Source organism: Apaloderma vittatum, unplaced genomic scaffold (assembly GCF_000703405.1).
Source record: "Apaloderma vittatum isolate BGI_N311 unplaced genomic scaffold, ASM70340v1 scaffold7731, whole genome shotgun sequence".
NCBI lineage: Eukaryota > Metazoa > Chordata > Aves > Trogoniformes > Trogonidae > Apaloderma > Apaloderma vittatum.
The window spans coordinates 1-13,362 of NW_009699527.1; the positions used below are offsets into that span (position 1 = coordinate 1).

Here is a 13,362-nt window from a genome sequence, read left to right on the forward strand (position 1 = left end):
GGGAGCGGTTTCGGCAGCGAACAAAGGAAGCTGCTGGCCCTGTTCTTCAGTGACACAGTCTTTTTAGTTAGACAAACCAATAATGTAACTTCTGTTTAAAAAAAAATAATAATTATAATTGCTTATGCCAGTGCTCAACTGGAAGGTGATTCAGATTAAATCTGAATGACGACTCGGCCGAGATTGGCTTTGTGTTGCTGTTGTATCCGTGTGGTACAAACATACAATAAAAAGGCAGGACGTGCCTTTGAGAGCCGCAGACACTCTGGACGAACTGGGTGGCGCAAAGCAATTGCATGCCTGGACTGTAGCAGAAATGAGGTGACTCTGTGATTCTGTGAGGTAGCTTGGTGAAAATGCAGTAGTTGTTTGGGTGTGTGGAAAGCTTGGGTTTGGTTTTGGTTGTTTGGGTTTTTTTTTTTTATAATTTAGGGCTCAATATCAGCAAGAAGGATCTGCCTCTTGCATCACCACTTTTTAGGCTCCTTGGAAATGGCAGCTTGTGTGGTCACTGATAATTTTTCTTCTTTTTCCCCTTTTTCTCCTCTTCCTACATCTTCCTCTGTCCACATTTTCACAAGGACAAGTACCACTGCTGGTTATTGCTTATCTTTGCAGGGAAGCCAGCGACTGCTTTCAGTATTTCACCACTTCCTGAGTCTGCTTCTTTATCACGTTTCCTTTGCTTCAGGAAGCCATTGTATGTACTTCATGTGTGAGCTACTCCTCCTGTGTGGCTTTTGTGCATAAACATAATAGCCAGGGATCAGTGAGTAGCCTTTCACTCAGTTAATGAAGAAATTGGGGGCAAAAAATTAAGTATTTATTATCAAAATCAGCACACCTGGGGCTAGAGTTGTGGTCTTTAACAGCTTTCAGTAGTAATTTGCATTTTCAGACAGCCTCGTATGTTTCAGTGTTTCAAAAACTTTTGTGAGTTGATTTGCAGAATTTGGAGGGGCTCTTTTTGTTTGTGTGTATTTTGTGGTGTGTTGTGTTGTTTCTTTTTTATTCTTTTAGTTCATGTGAAAATGAAAGAGCTCTTGTTCATGGGCTGTTGAGTACTGTTTGTTCGACAGTTTTCAGAATGTTTTTTTTATGTAGTCCTTAGCAATTTTGGGATTCTCTCTGGTGTGGTAGAGGTGGACTGAAACAAATGCAGTTGATCTTGCTGCATTGTGCAGGGAACCTCCCTGAGAATTGTACTGGGGGTGAGAGGGGCAGAGTGAAGGTGCACAGTATGTGGAGTTTTTTCCCTGTGAAATGTTTCAGCTGAGTCTTACTGGCAGTGTGTTTAAAAGAAGGGTACACCAAGCAGTGTTAAGATCCTAAAAGAATCAGGTGCTAATTTCCTTTCTTTCTTTATTTTTCCTTTTTTTTTTTTTTTTTCCTAATAGAATGTTCCTTGTACATGTCCAGGCACTTCTGATGTTAAAAATGTACGAGTGAGATCAAGAATTGCCTCTTTCCTCCCAACAGGTGTATTCCATGTATACTCTTAAGGCATCAGGGAAGTTGGTGTTCCCTTTTGCATGGCTTTAGTACATATCCTTCCCTACAAGATAGTGAACTTCAGCAAATACGTTCGAAAGCTGCAGGACGCTGCAGTGCTGCATATAGATCCTGAGATGTGATTCCGCCAAGAGGAGCTGTGGATTTGTGTGTCTGATCAAATTCTTTTCTCAGTAATTTCCAGTCCTCTTCTGTTATTGGATGTAAATAATATTCAGTCTCCTGGTCAGGTGAAATAAACTTGCCTGATAATCATTTTAGTTCGTACTAAGCCTGGCTTACATTTAAGCCATGCTATTTATTATTTTTCAACAAAGCCCAAACTGCCTTAAATTGAATGTCATAATTTCTCTATTCTTACATAAACAGGCAGCTGAAGAAGTTAGATGAAGACAGTTTAACCAAACAACCTGAAGAAGTATTTGATGTATTGGAGAAGCTTGGAGAAGGGTACGTGTTCTATTCCTGTGTGCCCAGCGTACATTTCTCTGAGAACTAACTTCCGTAAGGGATGCTTGTTCAGTGGTTTCTGGTATTTTTTTTCACTTCTGTCACGATCCTGTTCCTGCAGAGATATGCATGAGTGTAGTGATGGTGTTCAGTAAGTAACAGAATGAGAAATTTGTTCCCCAAGAGTAAGATACCTTAATCCAAATGCTAGTGCGTGGCTCAGCTACAGGGAGTTGGAACAGTGTTGAGAAATGTCAGTCTGGAGTTGATGGGGCTCTGTGGGAACTTGAGAGGTTTTGTAGTTCATCCCTGGCACCTCTTGTGGAAGATCACACGGTGGAAATGCGCCCGTGTTGCCTGGTGCCACTTGGTCAGGTGGAGTTGGGGGGAACCCAGGCGGGAATACTCGGTGAGTGACTCGTTTGCCTTCTGAAGCAGCTCCTTTGAAAAACCTGAGTTGTAAATCTGCATGGCCCCTATAAGAAGCTGGAAGTAAGACAGATAATACCTGACAAGAACAAGCAAACTTATCCAGTCAAGGCTGTAGTTCTTACTGAAGCTCAGCTGGTACCATATGCTGGAAAAAAGAGAGAACAGTATGTGTTGAATTTCTGTAAAAGGTCCTTCCAAAGCTGTGGGCAGTGGGATGATGGTTGGCTCCATTCTGACCATCTCAGTGTGCTGTCACTTACTTGTGTTGTTAGAGTGTTTAGAAGCTAGTGGATGATTATTTACATTAAAGTACAAAATAGTTGTGGCAGGAGGGTAGTTTATTTTTTTGCAGGTGTCTGCAGTTGTAAAAAGCAAAACCATAACATTTGTGTTGGAAAATGTTACTGCACTTGTAAAAACCAAAACTGTAACATTTGTGTTTGTAAAATGTTCCTGTATTCAGTGTTTGTTTAATATTTTGTTTCGTAGTTCCTATGGCAGCGTGTTCAAAGCCATTCATAAAGAAACGGGTCAAGTTGTTGCAATTAAACAAGTTCCTGTGGAATCTGACTTGCAAGAGATTATAAAGGAAATATCCATAATGCAGCAATGTGACAGGTAAACGTATACTGCAAACCCGATTATTAGTACAGCAAGAAAAGTGTTGCCTGTGATCGGGCATTTAACCAAATAAAAGCCGTGATGTTGCCTTAAATGTTTTTTAAAAGGCTGGACTTATACGATCAAGTTACTCGTATCAGCTGAATCATGTTACCTGACGTTTGGGTAGTGTTAATCCAAACAAAGGTAAGACAACAAAACCATCAGCTTGCAACAAGAAAGCATTAAGCGAAGTCGAATAACCTTGCACTTGCTGCCCGCGAAGAGCCAAGCGTGTGAGCAGTGCCTGTGGTTCTCCCCCCGCAGTAACTTGGTTGTGTGCTTGAACAGCAGTTCCCGTGCCCAAAGGGGTAACAATTTCGAAACAAGTTTTGGCATGGACATAGGAAAATGTTAGAAGAGGTTTTTTTTGTTCATTCGTGTTTCAGGGGCACGTGGATGAGAGCTACTAATGCATGACAGCCCTTGCATGCCTGTAATTTATGTGCTGTCATCTGCTTGGGTGGCAGAATTGTGCTTCGTGGCCGGTCTTTGCCTGTGCAGGTTCTAGTGCGGTACAAGCTGTCTGCTGAGCTGAGCATCCCCAGAATAATTCGCTGGTTAGATCTCTGGGCTGTCTTTGCATGTTTCTTGTGGGAAAAGATGTTGTGCTTACGTAGCTAATGAAGAGCTCATGGGTATGAAAGACCTCCTCTCCAAGTGTGTCCTAGGCTGAAAGTTTAAAATACACTAATTCCTTCTGGTATTGTGAGCTTTAAGAAACACTACTTTGATGTACCTCAGGTGTGGAAAACCCTTTAAAATAAATGACATTAGCAATATAAAACTCTGGTCCCGGTCACTTACTCTGTTATACTTCACTCTTGTTATCTTTAAGTGAAGGTGACTGGTGAAGAAGACTGGTGACTTGAGAAGAATTTGTGAACAATCTTACTATGTAGCTTGGAAAGCATTGCTAGATGTCTCTTTTAAGAAAGAAATTAAACACTAATATTACAAGGCTTTAAATGAGACCTTACAGTTATGAACAGCAGAGGGAGTGAATCGCTGGAGCATCACATTTTCTGTGCAGGCATTAAGGGACACTGTGCCATGGGACTGACTTGCTAGTTTTACAGTTTTTCATTAGAAACTATTGAGCAGAGAATAGATGAAGCACACTGCTGTGTCTTAGCTGTGTTCCCGTAAAATCAGGAACAGTCTTTTTGTCGTTTTGCTGCTTTACCTTTTGCAGAGGACAGGTGGTTATTCTGACCTATGCACTCGGCTGGGTGCTTTGCTTTTGGAGCAGCCGGAGAGCTGACTGAGAGACAGTGTTAGGCTGTACTGGTTTTCTAGAAGACATCTCAGACTAAATGTTAGAAACAAGTAGGTGCAGATGATAGTAGCAAGACACTCCTCTTAAAGAACATGATAGCCGTTTTCCAGCAAACTTTGGGCCTTATTTGGTGTTTCCGTTTGGTTGCAAATGCTCTGCAGCAGCTTTACCAGGGACTGCCACGGTCTGTTTCTCATTCCCTTGTCCTGCCACCTTGCTTGCCACAGCACTGACCTTGCTGTAATCCAGTTCAGGGAGCTAAACCAGGCTACTTGCCTCTTCTTTCTGTAGGGTTTGTTTTCATGTGGTTTAGTTTCCTGAGCTTATTGACAGGTCAGAAGAACAGAACTGTGGGGAAGAGGCTTGGCAGGACTGCAGTAGCCCTGTGCAAGTTCAGACTGCCTTGAAATGATTTTGATCAGGGTTTCAGTGACACTTCAACTCTGAATTTCTAAAATTTGCTTAGGACTCTGCAGTGTATTTTGCTTATTCAGTTATGCTGGTTACTAGTATTTGACCCTTTGTTTTCTCCTCCTTTTTTCACACTTTATAGTCCTCATGTGGTGAAATATTATGGCAGCTATTTTAAGAACACAGACCTGTGGATAGTCATGGAATACTGCGGCGCTGGATCTGTGTCGGATATTATTCGATTACGAAATAAAACCGTACGTCCTTTCTCCTTCAAACGTACAAATGGGAAATGTGGGTGTCCAGTGGCTGAAGGAAGCTGAGTAGTTTGGGTGTAATTCTCGTGTTGTGTCCTGACACAACCATTGGCCATAACATGTCACGTAGGTCCTTTGTTTCTCTGAAAAGGAGAAAGCTGATTGCACTGATCACAATTTGGTTATCTGGTTAATGTAATCAGCGGAGAATATTTTGGTTTGTTTGCTTTACTGAAAACTCAAACTAATTCTGAGTAACAGACTACCTTACCTGGCTCTGGTTATTGCAGGGTAGGAATTGCTGGTTGGGAAGGGGTTTTGGTATGTGAAAGATGGTACGTGTGTATATCTGTGCTGGTTGTAATGTAATGCTACTACATAGTGCCCTATGTTGCTAGCTAATTTCCCATCAGTAGAACAACCTGTAGTGAAGGCAATTAAATAGCAATTAGAGAATCTTGGGGAAAACAGACTGAAACAATAGTGTTACTTCTCGGCAGGTGATAGGCGGTAACTCTCCTTTTCTTTAGCTCACAGAGGAGGAGATTGCTACGATAGTGCAGTCAACACTGAAGGGACTAGAGTACCTGCATTTTATGAGGAAAATACACAGAGACATCAAAGCTGGAAATATATTGCTAAATACAGAGGGACATGCTAAACTTGCAGATTTTGGAGTGGCAGGACAACTTACAGTAAGTAAAACCAAAATGCTTGTATGCACTTCAGTTGATCTTTTTTAACCTGCATGTGAGTGTGATGTGTTCGTGGAGACTTCGAGAAATTGCTCTAAACGGGTTTTTAGCACTTAACATCATATTGAGATAGTAAAACAGCAGCACATTAGAGCAGAGCTTCTTCTATGGAAGCTGCTATACCTAAGGAGTGGTTTGCAATAGCATTTGCTGTTTTCTTTGGGATATTTCTAAGTTCTGTAAGCACATTTCAATTCCTCTTTGCAACGCTCCATATCGCAGTCTTTCTGAATCTGATAATGCTTGTGTATACAAGTGGAAGATAATTCAAGTGATAACTCATTACTGAATGTCTGTGGCTAATAGAGTTGCCATTGTTTGGATCTTTATCCCCCTCCTCTTCTCAGGACACCATGGCAAAGCGGAACACAGTTATAGGGACCCCGTTTTGGATGGCTCCAGAAGTGATTCAAGAAATTGGGTATAATTGTGTTGCAGATATCTGGTCTCTGGGAATCACTGCGATAGAAATGGCTGAAGGCAAACCACCATATGCAGATATTCATCCTATGAGGGTAAGACTGTGGCCTTTTGAAAATGCCAATAAATCTAAAAATATTTTTTCATGTCAGAACATGGGAAGGTTTTGCTGTTGTGGCTGGCTAAATAACATAGCAACTTACCATCTTCCTTTTAATCTAAATGATTTGTTTTCTGTCAATTCTGTGTGCTGTCGACTAAATGAAAAACAGGTCTTTGAAAATAATCTTCATAAGAAGGAAAATCACAGTCCTCTTCTGTTGAGGCATAGTTGAAACTCCCTGTATTGCTTGTGAAGAAATGTATTTTCAGCTACGTTACCCGAAGTGATTTTTTTTACCTTTTTATTTTTTTATGCAAGCACAAATTTTTAAGACTTAAAATTGGCAGATTCACACCATTTGGGGCTTATAATGACTTAGATGTGTAAGCGTGTAATGAGAGGTTTCTTGCTACTTGATCCCTCTCAGCAGATTTGTGTATAGTATTGGCACAAACCCTTCAGAAGCAGCGAAATTGAAATGTCTGTTTTCCTTTAGTTAGCAGTGTGTGTTTGTGTGTATTTGTGTTGTAGAAAGCTTTAAACTTTGTCTGGAAACCTGGAATATTATTCTGTTTTCAGGCAATTTTCATGATTCCTACCAATCCGCCTCCAACATTCCGGAAACCAGAGCTCTGGTCAGACAGTTTCACGGACTTTGTAAAACAGTGTCTTGTGAAGAGCCCGGAGCAGCGTGCCACAGCAACACAGCTTCTGCAGGTCTGCCTCTTCTTACAAGAGCATAAGCTCTAGGGAAAGCTTGCTGATGTAGGCAGTGCTGCTGTCTGAGACGTTGGTTTAATTTCTTGCTGCCCCTGCTCACTACAGGTTTTACTTTTTAATATCTGATTTTAAATATCTTACATTTTGTCTTTTCTGAGTTGTTACTTTGTTTGTCTGTTGGAGGATTTTTCACTTGCAAATTCTCCCCAGTGCTGCCAAGTAACTGCTTCTTGAAACACTAAAAAAGGGAGGTGAAACAAAAGTGATTGCTCAGAACAGTCAAGGCATGGTCATGATCTGTGTAATTGGTTCTTGACAGCTAAGCTCCTAAGAAAGGAATAAGTAGAGTTGTGGGAGGGTGAAGAGCGCAAGGTCTCGCAGCAGTAAGTTACTGCCTTTGGGGCATGATCTTGTTTTGAGGGTGGGAGGTCTCCCTCCTGTGCCAAATAGAAATGTTGGATGTTTTTAGTAATGTATTGAGTAAAACTGTAATTTTGATTGGAAGTAGGCCATAGTAATAGTGTTGTACTGTTATATCTTGGTTTGGATGCAGTGCTTATTTTCTTTTTAAATACTTCTCAGCATCCATTTGTTAAAAGCGCCAAAGGGGTGTCAATCCTGCGAGACTTGATTAACGAAGCAATGGATATCAAGCTGAAACGTCAAGAGGCACAACAGCGTGAACTAGATCAAGATGATGAAGAAAATTCAGTGAGTATTTAATAACAACGGAGTACGAAGTCCAAACTCTCACTTCTTTCCTAAGACGTAGCTGTTTTGATTTGGCAATATTTTGTCCAGTTGCCTGTGGATTTGACGTAGTTCAAGTTCTCTACTTTATGACTGATTAGCCCGATGCTTGGTCCCTGCTCAGTCTTGAAGGGAATGGCCACATACATGGTTTACTGTTTAGTTTGGAGTGTAGCTAGAGACTTGTGATTGAATAGGTCTACAAAGGAGTGTATTCAAAAGCCTCGATACATTTTTCCGGTTGGATTATATTACTTATGCAATAATGAGAATTTCTCATTGTAAATTCAGGTCTTAAACTGCTCTCCTAGTATAAAGTAATATCATCTGTTGTGCGCTATGGAATAAGTATGTTGTGTTGTTTTACTATTGTTGTGCTTTAGAACTCCCCTTATAGAAACTTTCTACTACACAAGAGCAACCGACAGAAACCTGAGGTGAGGGCATGACAAGTGTTGAGGGGATTGCTGTGAATTTAAGTTTGGGCTCCTTGTTTCAGTGGTTACAGCATGTGATATGGAAAGCATGTTGAAAGCTGTTTTTGAGCCTCTTCCTGCTTCAACCTGAATAAATGAAATGCAACAAAAGGCATTGTATGTCCTGCTCAGAGGTTAGACTTGAACAGCATGGTCCACAGTGTCTGTGATGAAGACATTGTTCATCTAGTTTTCCAGTTTAGGACCGCCTGTTTATTCAGTGTGGAAGTAACTTTACTGGTCGTTTTGCCATCGTGTTGACTCTAAGAGTCTTGTCCTTACCCTCTCTTCTTCATCTCTGTCCGATCTGGAATCACACCGCTGAGAGACGGTGTCGATGGAATGGAGTTGGGTGGTCTCTGTCGGGGTGTGTGTGTTTTCACGAAGCTTCTCTATCCCGTGTCTGGTAGCAGAAAAGTGTTCCCAAGCACTTCTCAAGTGCTGTGGAAGTTTCTGCTGTAGTCCTTTGTCAAATGTTGTGTAGCTAACAAATTTGTTACTACCTCACCCATTCATCTCCACACAAAATTACTTTTCCTCAATTAACATCTTGTGTAACTTTTCCTCCTCTTGCTATTGATTTTGAGGTTGGAAGTAAATTATACAGATACCCCTGATAGAGCAGTTAAAACATGTGGAACGCCAGAATGTGAAGGTGTGTACTCCTTACTTTCAGTGACATTGAGATGGAATATTACAGCTTGATGCGTGAGACCTGTTTTTCCTCTAACACTTAGACTAGTAAGCCCGTGGTCACACAAAAATGTGAATGTCGTAGCAAAACATGAGTCTCATCCCAGGTGAGATGCCTGGAAACTCTACTGTAAACTTAGGAAGTGACTTCTGCCTGTAGTTGGATAGTTGGTCCGCATTTCCAAGGAACTAAATAGGTTGTGGAAATTTTGACCTTGTTCTTCATTAAATACTGGTCACAATATATACGTAGTGAAGCACATAGGATGTAATGAAATTGCTACATCTGGCTAATGTCACTGTCTGCTGGAAGCTGTGCTACTGGAATTTGTTTCAGGAGATTGTGTTTTCCTAGAGAGTTCAGCCTCTTGAGCCTTGAGAGCAATAATTCAAACTTGTATAACATTAGTACTTGTTAACAAATAGAAAGGAAGGAAGTAATTTTCATTTGAAAAACATTTTTAGACTTTGGTAATCTATTTCATTGATTTTTAAAGAATTTCAAATTCAGTTAATTTATCTTCGGTGCTTCTGAAGTTTATAGCAAGTAAAACAACCTAAATGCTAAAGACAGACTCCTGAAAAATAGTGTGATCTCTTCTCTTCAGCGTGTGCCACGTGCCCAGGCTTAGAGCTGTTGCTGTGTCATAATAATGACTCCTCGGTGAGCTGTACTCCTTGACATAGGTGGTTCAGGTGGGCTGTTAAAACTGGCAACAATAATAGAAACACTAATGACTGAATGAGTAGTGTAATCTGCTCTTATGGACAGGTCACCAGGTCAGAAGTGAGTTACAGCTTGGATTGAGAAGCTTCTGCTAACTATTTATCTGTTCCCTTATGTGTCATTCTGGCAGAAAAGTGTGAAGACTTTTCATTACCTGTTTGGAGATGACAGGGAGAGAACTAAGTGCATAAACCAATATGTCGCTTCTGTGTGTATTTGTAAAAGTCTCTGAAGCAGTAAGACTTGCCAGCATCCTTTAAAACTATCATTCTTCATGGGACTTCACCACCATCAGTAAAAATGTATTTACGGCATCCTTGTACAGGAGGAAGATGAAACCGATTCAGGTACCATGGTGAGAGCAAGCGGAGATGAAACTGGGACCATAAGAGCTGTGAACACGATGAGTGATGGAGCCAACACAATGATAGAACATGATGGCACCTTGGAATCCCAGCTGGGTACGATGGTCATAAACTCAGAAGAGGAAGAGGAGGAAGGCACTATGAAAAGTAAGAAAACATCTTTAACTTCTAGAATGTTACTTAGGACCTAATGTGGGCTGTGATATGTATTCCCAACCTGCTTTGATATTTTTGGTAACTTACTATGATGGCTTTTGGTTGTAGGGAGCTAAAACTCGATGTCCTCTCGCAATAGAGGAGACCCTGTCTAGGTCCAAGTTTTAGACCATTGTTTTTAGTCTTGCACTTGGTGTAGCTGATGATTGTGCACAATTTCCTGGTCAAGTAAGACCTGATTCTAGCTAGTATGGTTTTGATTGTTTGTTGGGGGGTTTTTTGCTGGTCCTTTTTTTTGTCTTTTTCACACAATGTAGAGGAAGGAGAGTAGCATAGGGTTAATAAAATTTGTGTTGCTTTAAAAGGTGATCTGGCTGTAACTTGGCATCTGAAAACAGCAACTCAGTTTCAGAACTGATACCTCAAATTAAGGGCTATGTTTGTGAAACGAGGAGTATCTTGAACACTTCAAGCACAGCCAGGCACATAGTGGGAGGGACTAGCATCTCTCTAGACTTGTGTACTTCTTCATTGTTGCTTTACTCACTGAGGACAGCTGAATAAACCATGTGTTGCTGTTCCGAGACATTCGAGTTGAAATCCATTCTGCCCTAAAATAGGAAAGCTTACTAAAGCTACAAGCCTTGTCATAGGATGTTAGTAGTTAAAATGATATGCCTTTGATGCATGATAGTCTGTGGAAGACCTCACAGCTTGAGCTGGAAAAGGGTTAAAAATGTTGCTTTGATTGAAGAAACAGCAAGCGGGCCTCCCTGGAAAGGTGTGACTTAGAGGAAAAAAAAAATCTTTCCTCAATACTGGCTTTTTATAGAAATCCCTTGCCACTGGCTGGGGTAGTCTTAGCAGTTGTGAGGCAGAGGTGGTCATCGGTGGCTCGACTGGCCAGCATGGGGCTCTGTGCAAGGATGGAGGAAAGTGCTGAGTGGGGACTCAGCACTATTAAAATACGACCATCATCAGCAAGGCTCATTCTTTTGGCTCTGGCACTGCTTCCAAAGGCTTTCTTGGCCACCCAATTTTGAATTTTTCGCTATTGTGGGAGATGAAAACAATTCTCAACAGGAGTTTGGAAAAATCCTTGTCTCAGGAATTTCTATGTTGAAAGCTTCTTCCTTGTGGAAGAGTTGGTGAAAAGATGCTGGTTCCAAGAGTGAGATTTCAGCAGAACTGGTTTAAAGAGTTTTCCAACTTTTAGTAAACCCCGATTCAGCACATTGAAAGGCAGAAGTTTCAGCCCATGTAGCAGCTTGTGGCAACACAGACGATGGAGTAATGACATCAGGTTTTGTGGAACAAGGTAGGTCTAGCAAGGGAATGGAAGGATGCTGAGAGTCACTCAAAGGTCACTCCAGGAGTGGGACATGTTAAAAGCCTTAAATAAAGCTACCAAAGCTGCAAAAGTTGAAGTTTCTTACAAAGAGACAGCACTGTTAGTTTCTCATCATCTGTGTGTGTTGTTCCATTTCATGATTCACGGTCACAGAGGTTTTGCTGCCTGTGGTGCTCCTGCACTGGCTGCCAAAGGTGTGTAAGTAAAGCACCTCTTCAGTTCATCTTCCTGTGTTTAACGTGGTCTTATCTTCTCACCAGCTTCTTAAGGTGACGGTGCTTGTAACTCAAAAGCCTCTAATGCTCTCTACGCGTACAGAGGTTTGAGGAGATGCCTTTGATAACATCTCTTGTGAAGAACATACTCTCAGTTTCAGCAGAATCGGTTGTGAGGATATAAAATGTCTTTAATGTAGGGTAGTATCTAACCTCAAGAGGGAGCTCCAGAACAAGCTCTAAGAGCTCTAGCTCTTTGGGACTAGAAAGGCGAGTTTTTATTTTAAACCCTCTTAGACTTCAGGCTTCTGAAAAACACTCTGTTCTTCAGCTGCTGCCATGCTCAAAGAGTGTTCAAAGCCGAGTAAGCGGCAGAAGGGCTCAAGCAGCCCTGCCTTCTAGGGGAAGCGTTTTGAGATCCTGGGTGCAAGTGATGGTTGATGTGGTACCGCTCCCCTGTCTGGCGATGGGTTTCACACAGTGGTATCTAGTGAAACCCAGCTGCCCTCAGCATGCTGCTGCATTTTCATAACTTGTGCCTTGGTTCCAAGAACTCTGATGTTAATGAAAATCATGAAATAATGAAAACTTAACTTTCCCGTAATGCATTATTCTCCCCTTTCCTCAACAGTATAATTCAGAAATTCTGTGTTTGTTTCTTCGATGTACTGCAGGGTGGGGTCTGAGCTGTTTGCCCTCTGTGTGAATTGCTATAGTGTTCTTTTTTTCAGCTTGCCATTTCCATATTCGTGTTCTCATAACATTCAGTTAAATTGATTTAAGTGTAAAGCTCCTTGGCCTGCTGCAGAACTCTCTGGAGCAAGTTCTTTTTCTAATCTTAGATATAAATGTAATAACGCTGTTTGGAAACCACCAAGTTTGAAGAAGCTGCATTGATTCATATTTTTCAAGATGTCTATATTTCATTTGGCAGCTTGTGTTATGACTCACAATAAAACCTGTTTTAACTCAATAAAAAAGTTCTGATTTTTCTTACGTGGCATTAGTAGGAGAATTTAGCTTCCCTAGGTGTCCTTGGCTTTTTAAGTGCAGGCTTCTGAGCTTGTGTTTTTGCCCTTCCTCCTAATTTAAAAAATTAAATCTGTGTCTTCCCCGGGTTTTGGGTCGATTTTATTTCTTTTTGATGTAAAAGTGTCTAAAAGGCATTTGCAATATGGTGCTTTAGGTAGAATTGTCTTAGATCTCTAGTAAACAACTTCCAATAGCCTTCAAAGTGATTCTTGCATAAATAAATTTATGACTTTTCAGGCTTGGAGGCAAAGCATTCTAAAATTCCAGTATTTTGCATTGATGGGGAAGTTTTGTTTCGTAGTCAATTGAGCTGCGATTCTGTTTGCTTAAATTCTTTCATTTGCCTGGCTTTTTTTCTGGGCATTCAATATAAATCCTCAGGCAGCATTAAAAATGTCACTGTGACATTCTGTTACGCATTTTGAAAGCACTCAAGTGATTGCCTGAAACCGCAGGTACTAAATTGTGCTGCGATGTATTTTACTTCTGAATCGATTGCTACCAGATTACTTATGGATTGCAGTTAAACTATTCCAGAAAAACTTTGGAAGTAGCTGAAGAACTCTAGAGAACAATGGTGTGTAATAACAGACATTTC

General features: G+C 41.0%; 1 protein-coding gene across 1 annotated transcript in view; it reads left to right on the plus strand.

Annotated features, from left to right (window-relative positions):
- Positions 1-1,881: 1,881 nt before the first annotated feature.
- Positions 1,882-13,362, plus strand: part of STK4 (serine/threonine kinase 4) — a gene marked incomplete at its 5' end in the record, with an annotated part of 39,405 nt that continues 27,924 nt past the window's right edge. Inside the window, 8 exons of the mRNA XM_009878406.1 lie at positions 1,882-1,962; positions 2,884-3,012; positions 4,887-5,001; positions 5,532-5,696; positions 6,104-6,271; positions 6,859-6,996; positions 7,582-7,710; positions 9,971-10,157. Of these exons, the coding sequence (XP_009876708.1) occupies positions 1,882-1,962; positions 2,884-3,012; positions 4,887-5,001; positions 5,532-5,696; positions 6,104-6,271; positions 6,859-6,996; positions 7,582-7,710; positions 9,971-10,157 (1,112 nt within the window). The remainder of the gene's footprint in view (positions 1,963-2,883; positions 3,013-4,886; positions 5,002-5,531; positions 5,697-6,103; positions 6,272-6,858; positions 6,997-7,581; positions 7,711-9,970; positions 10,158-13,362) is intronic.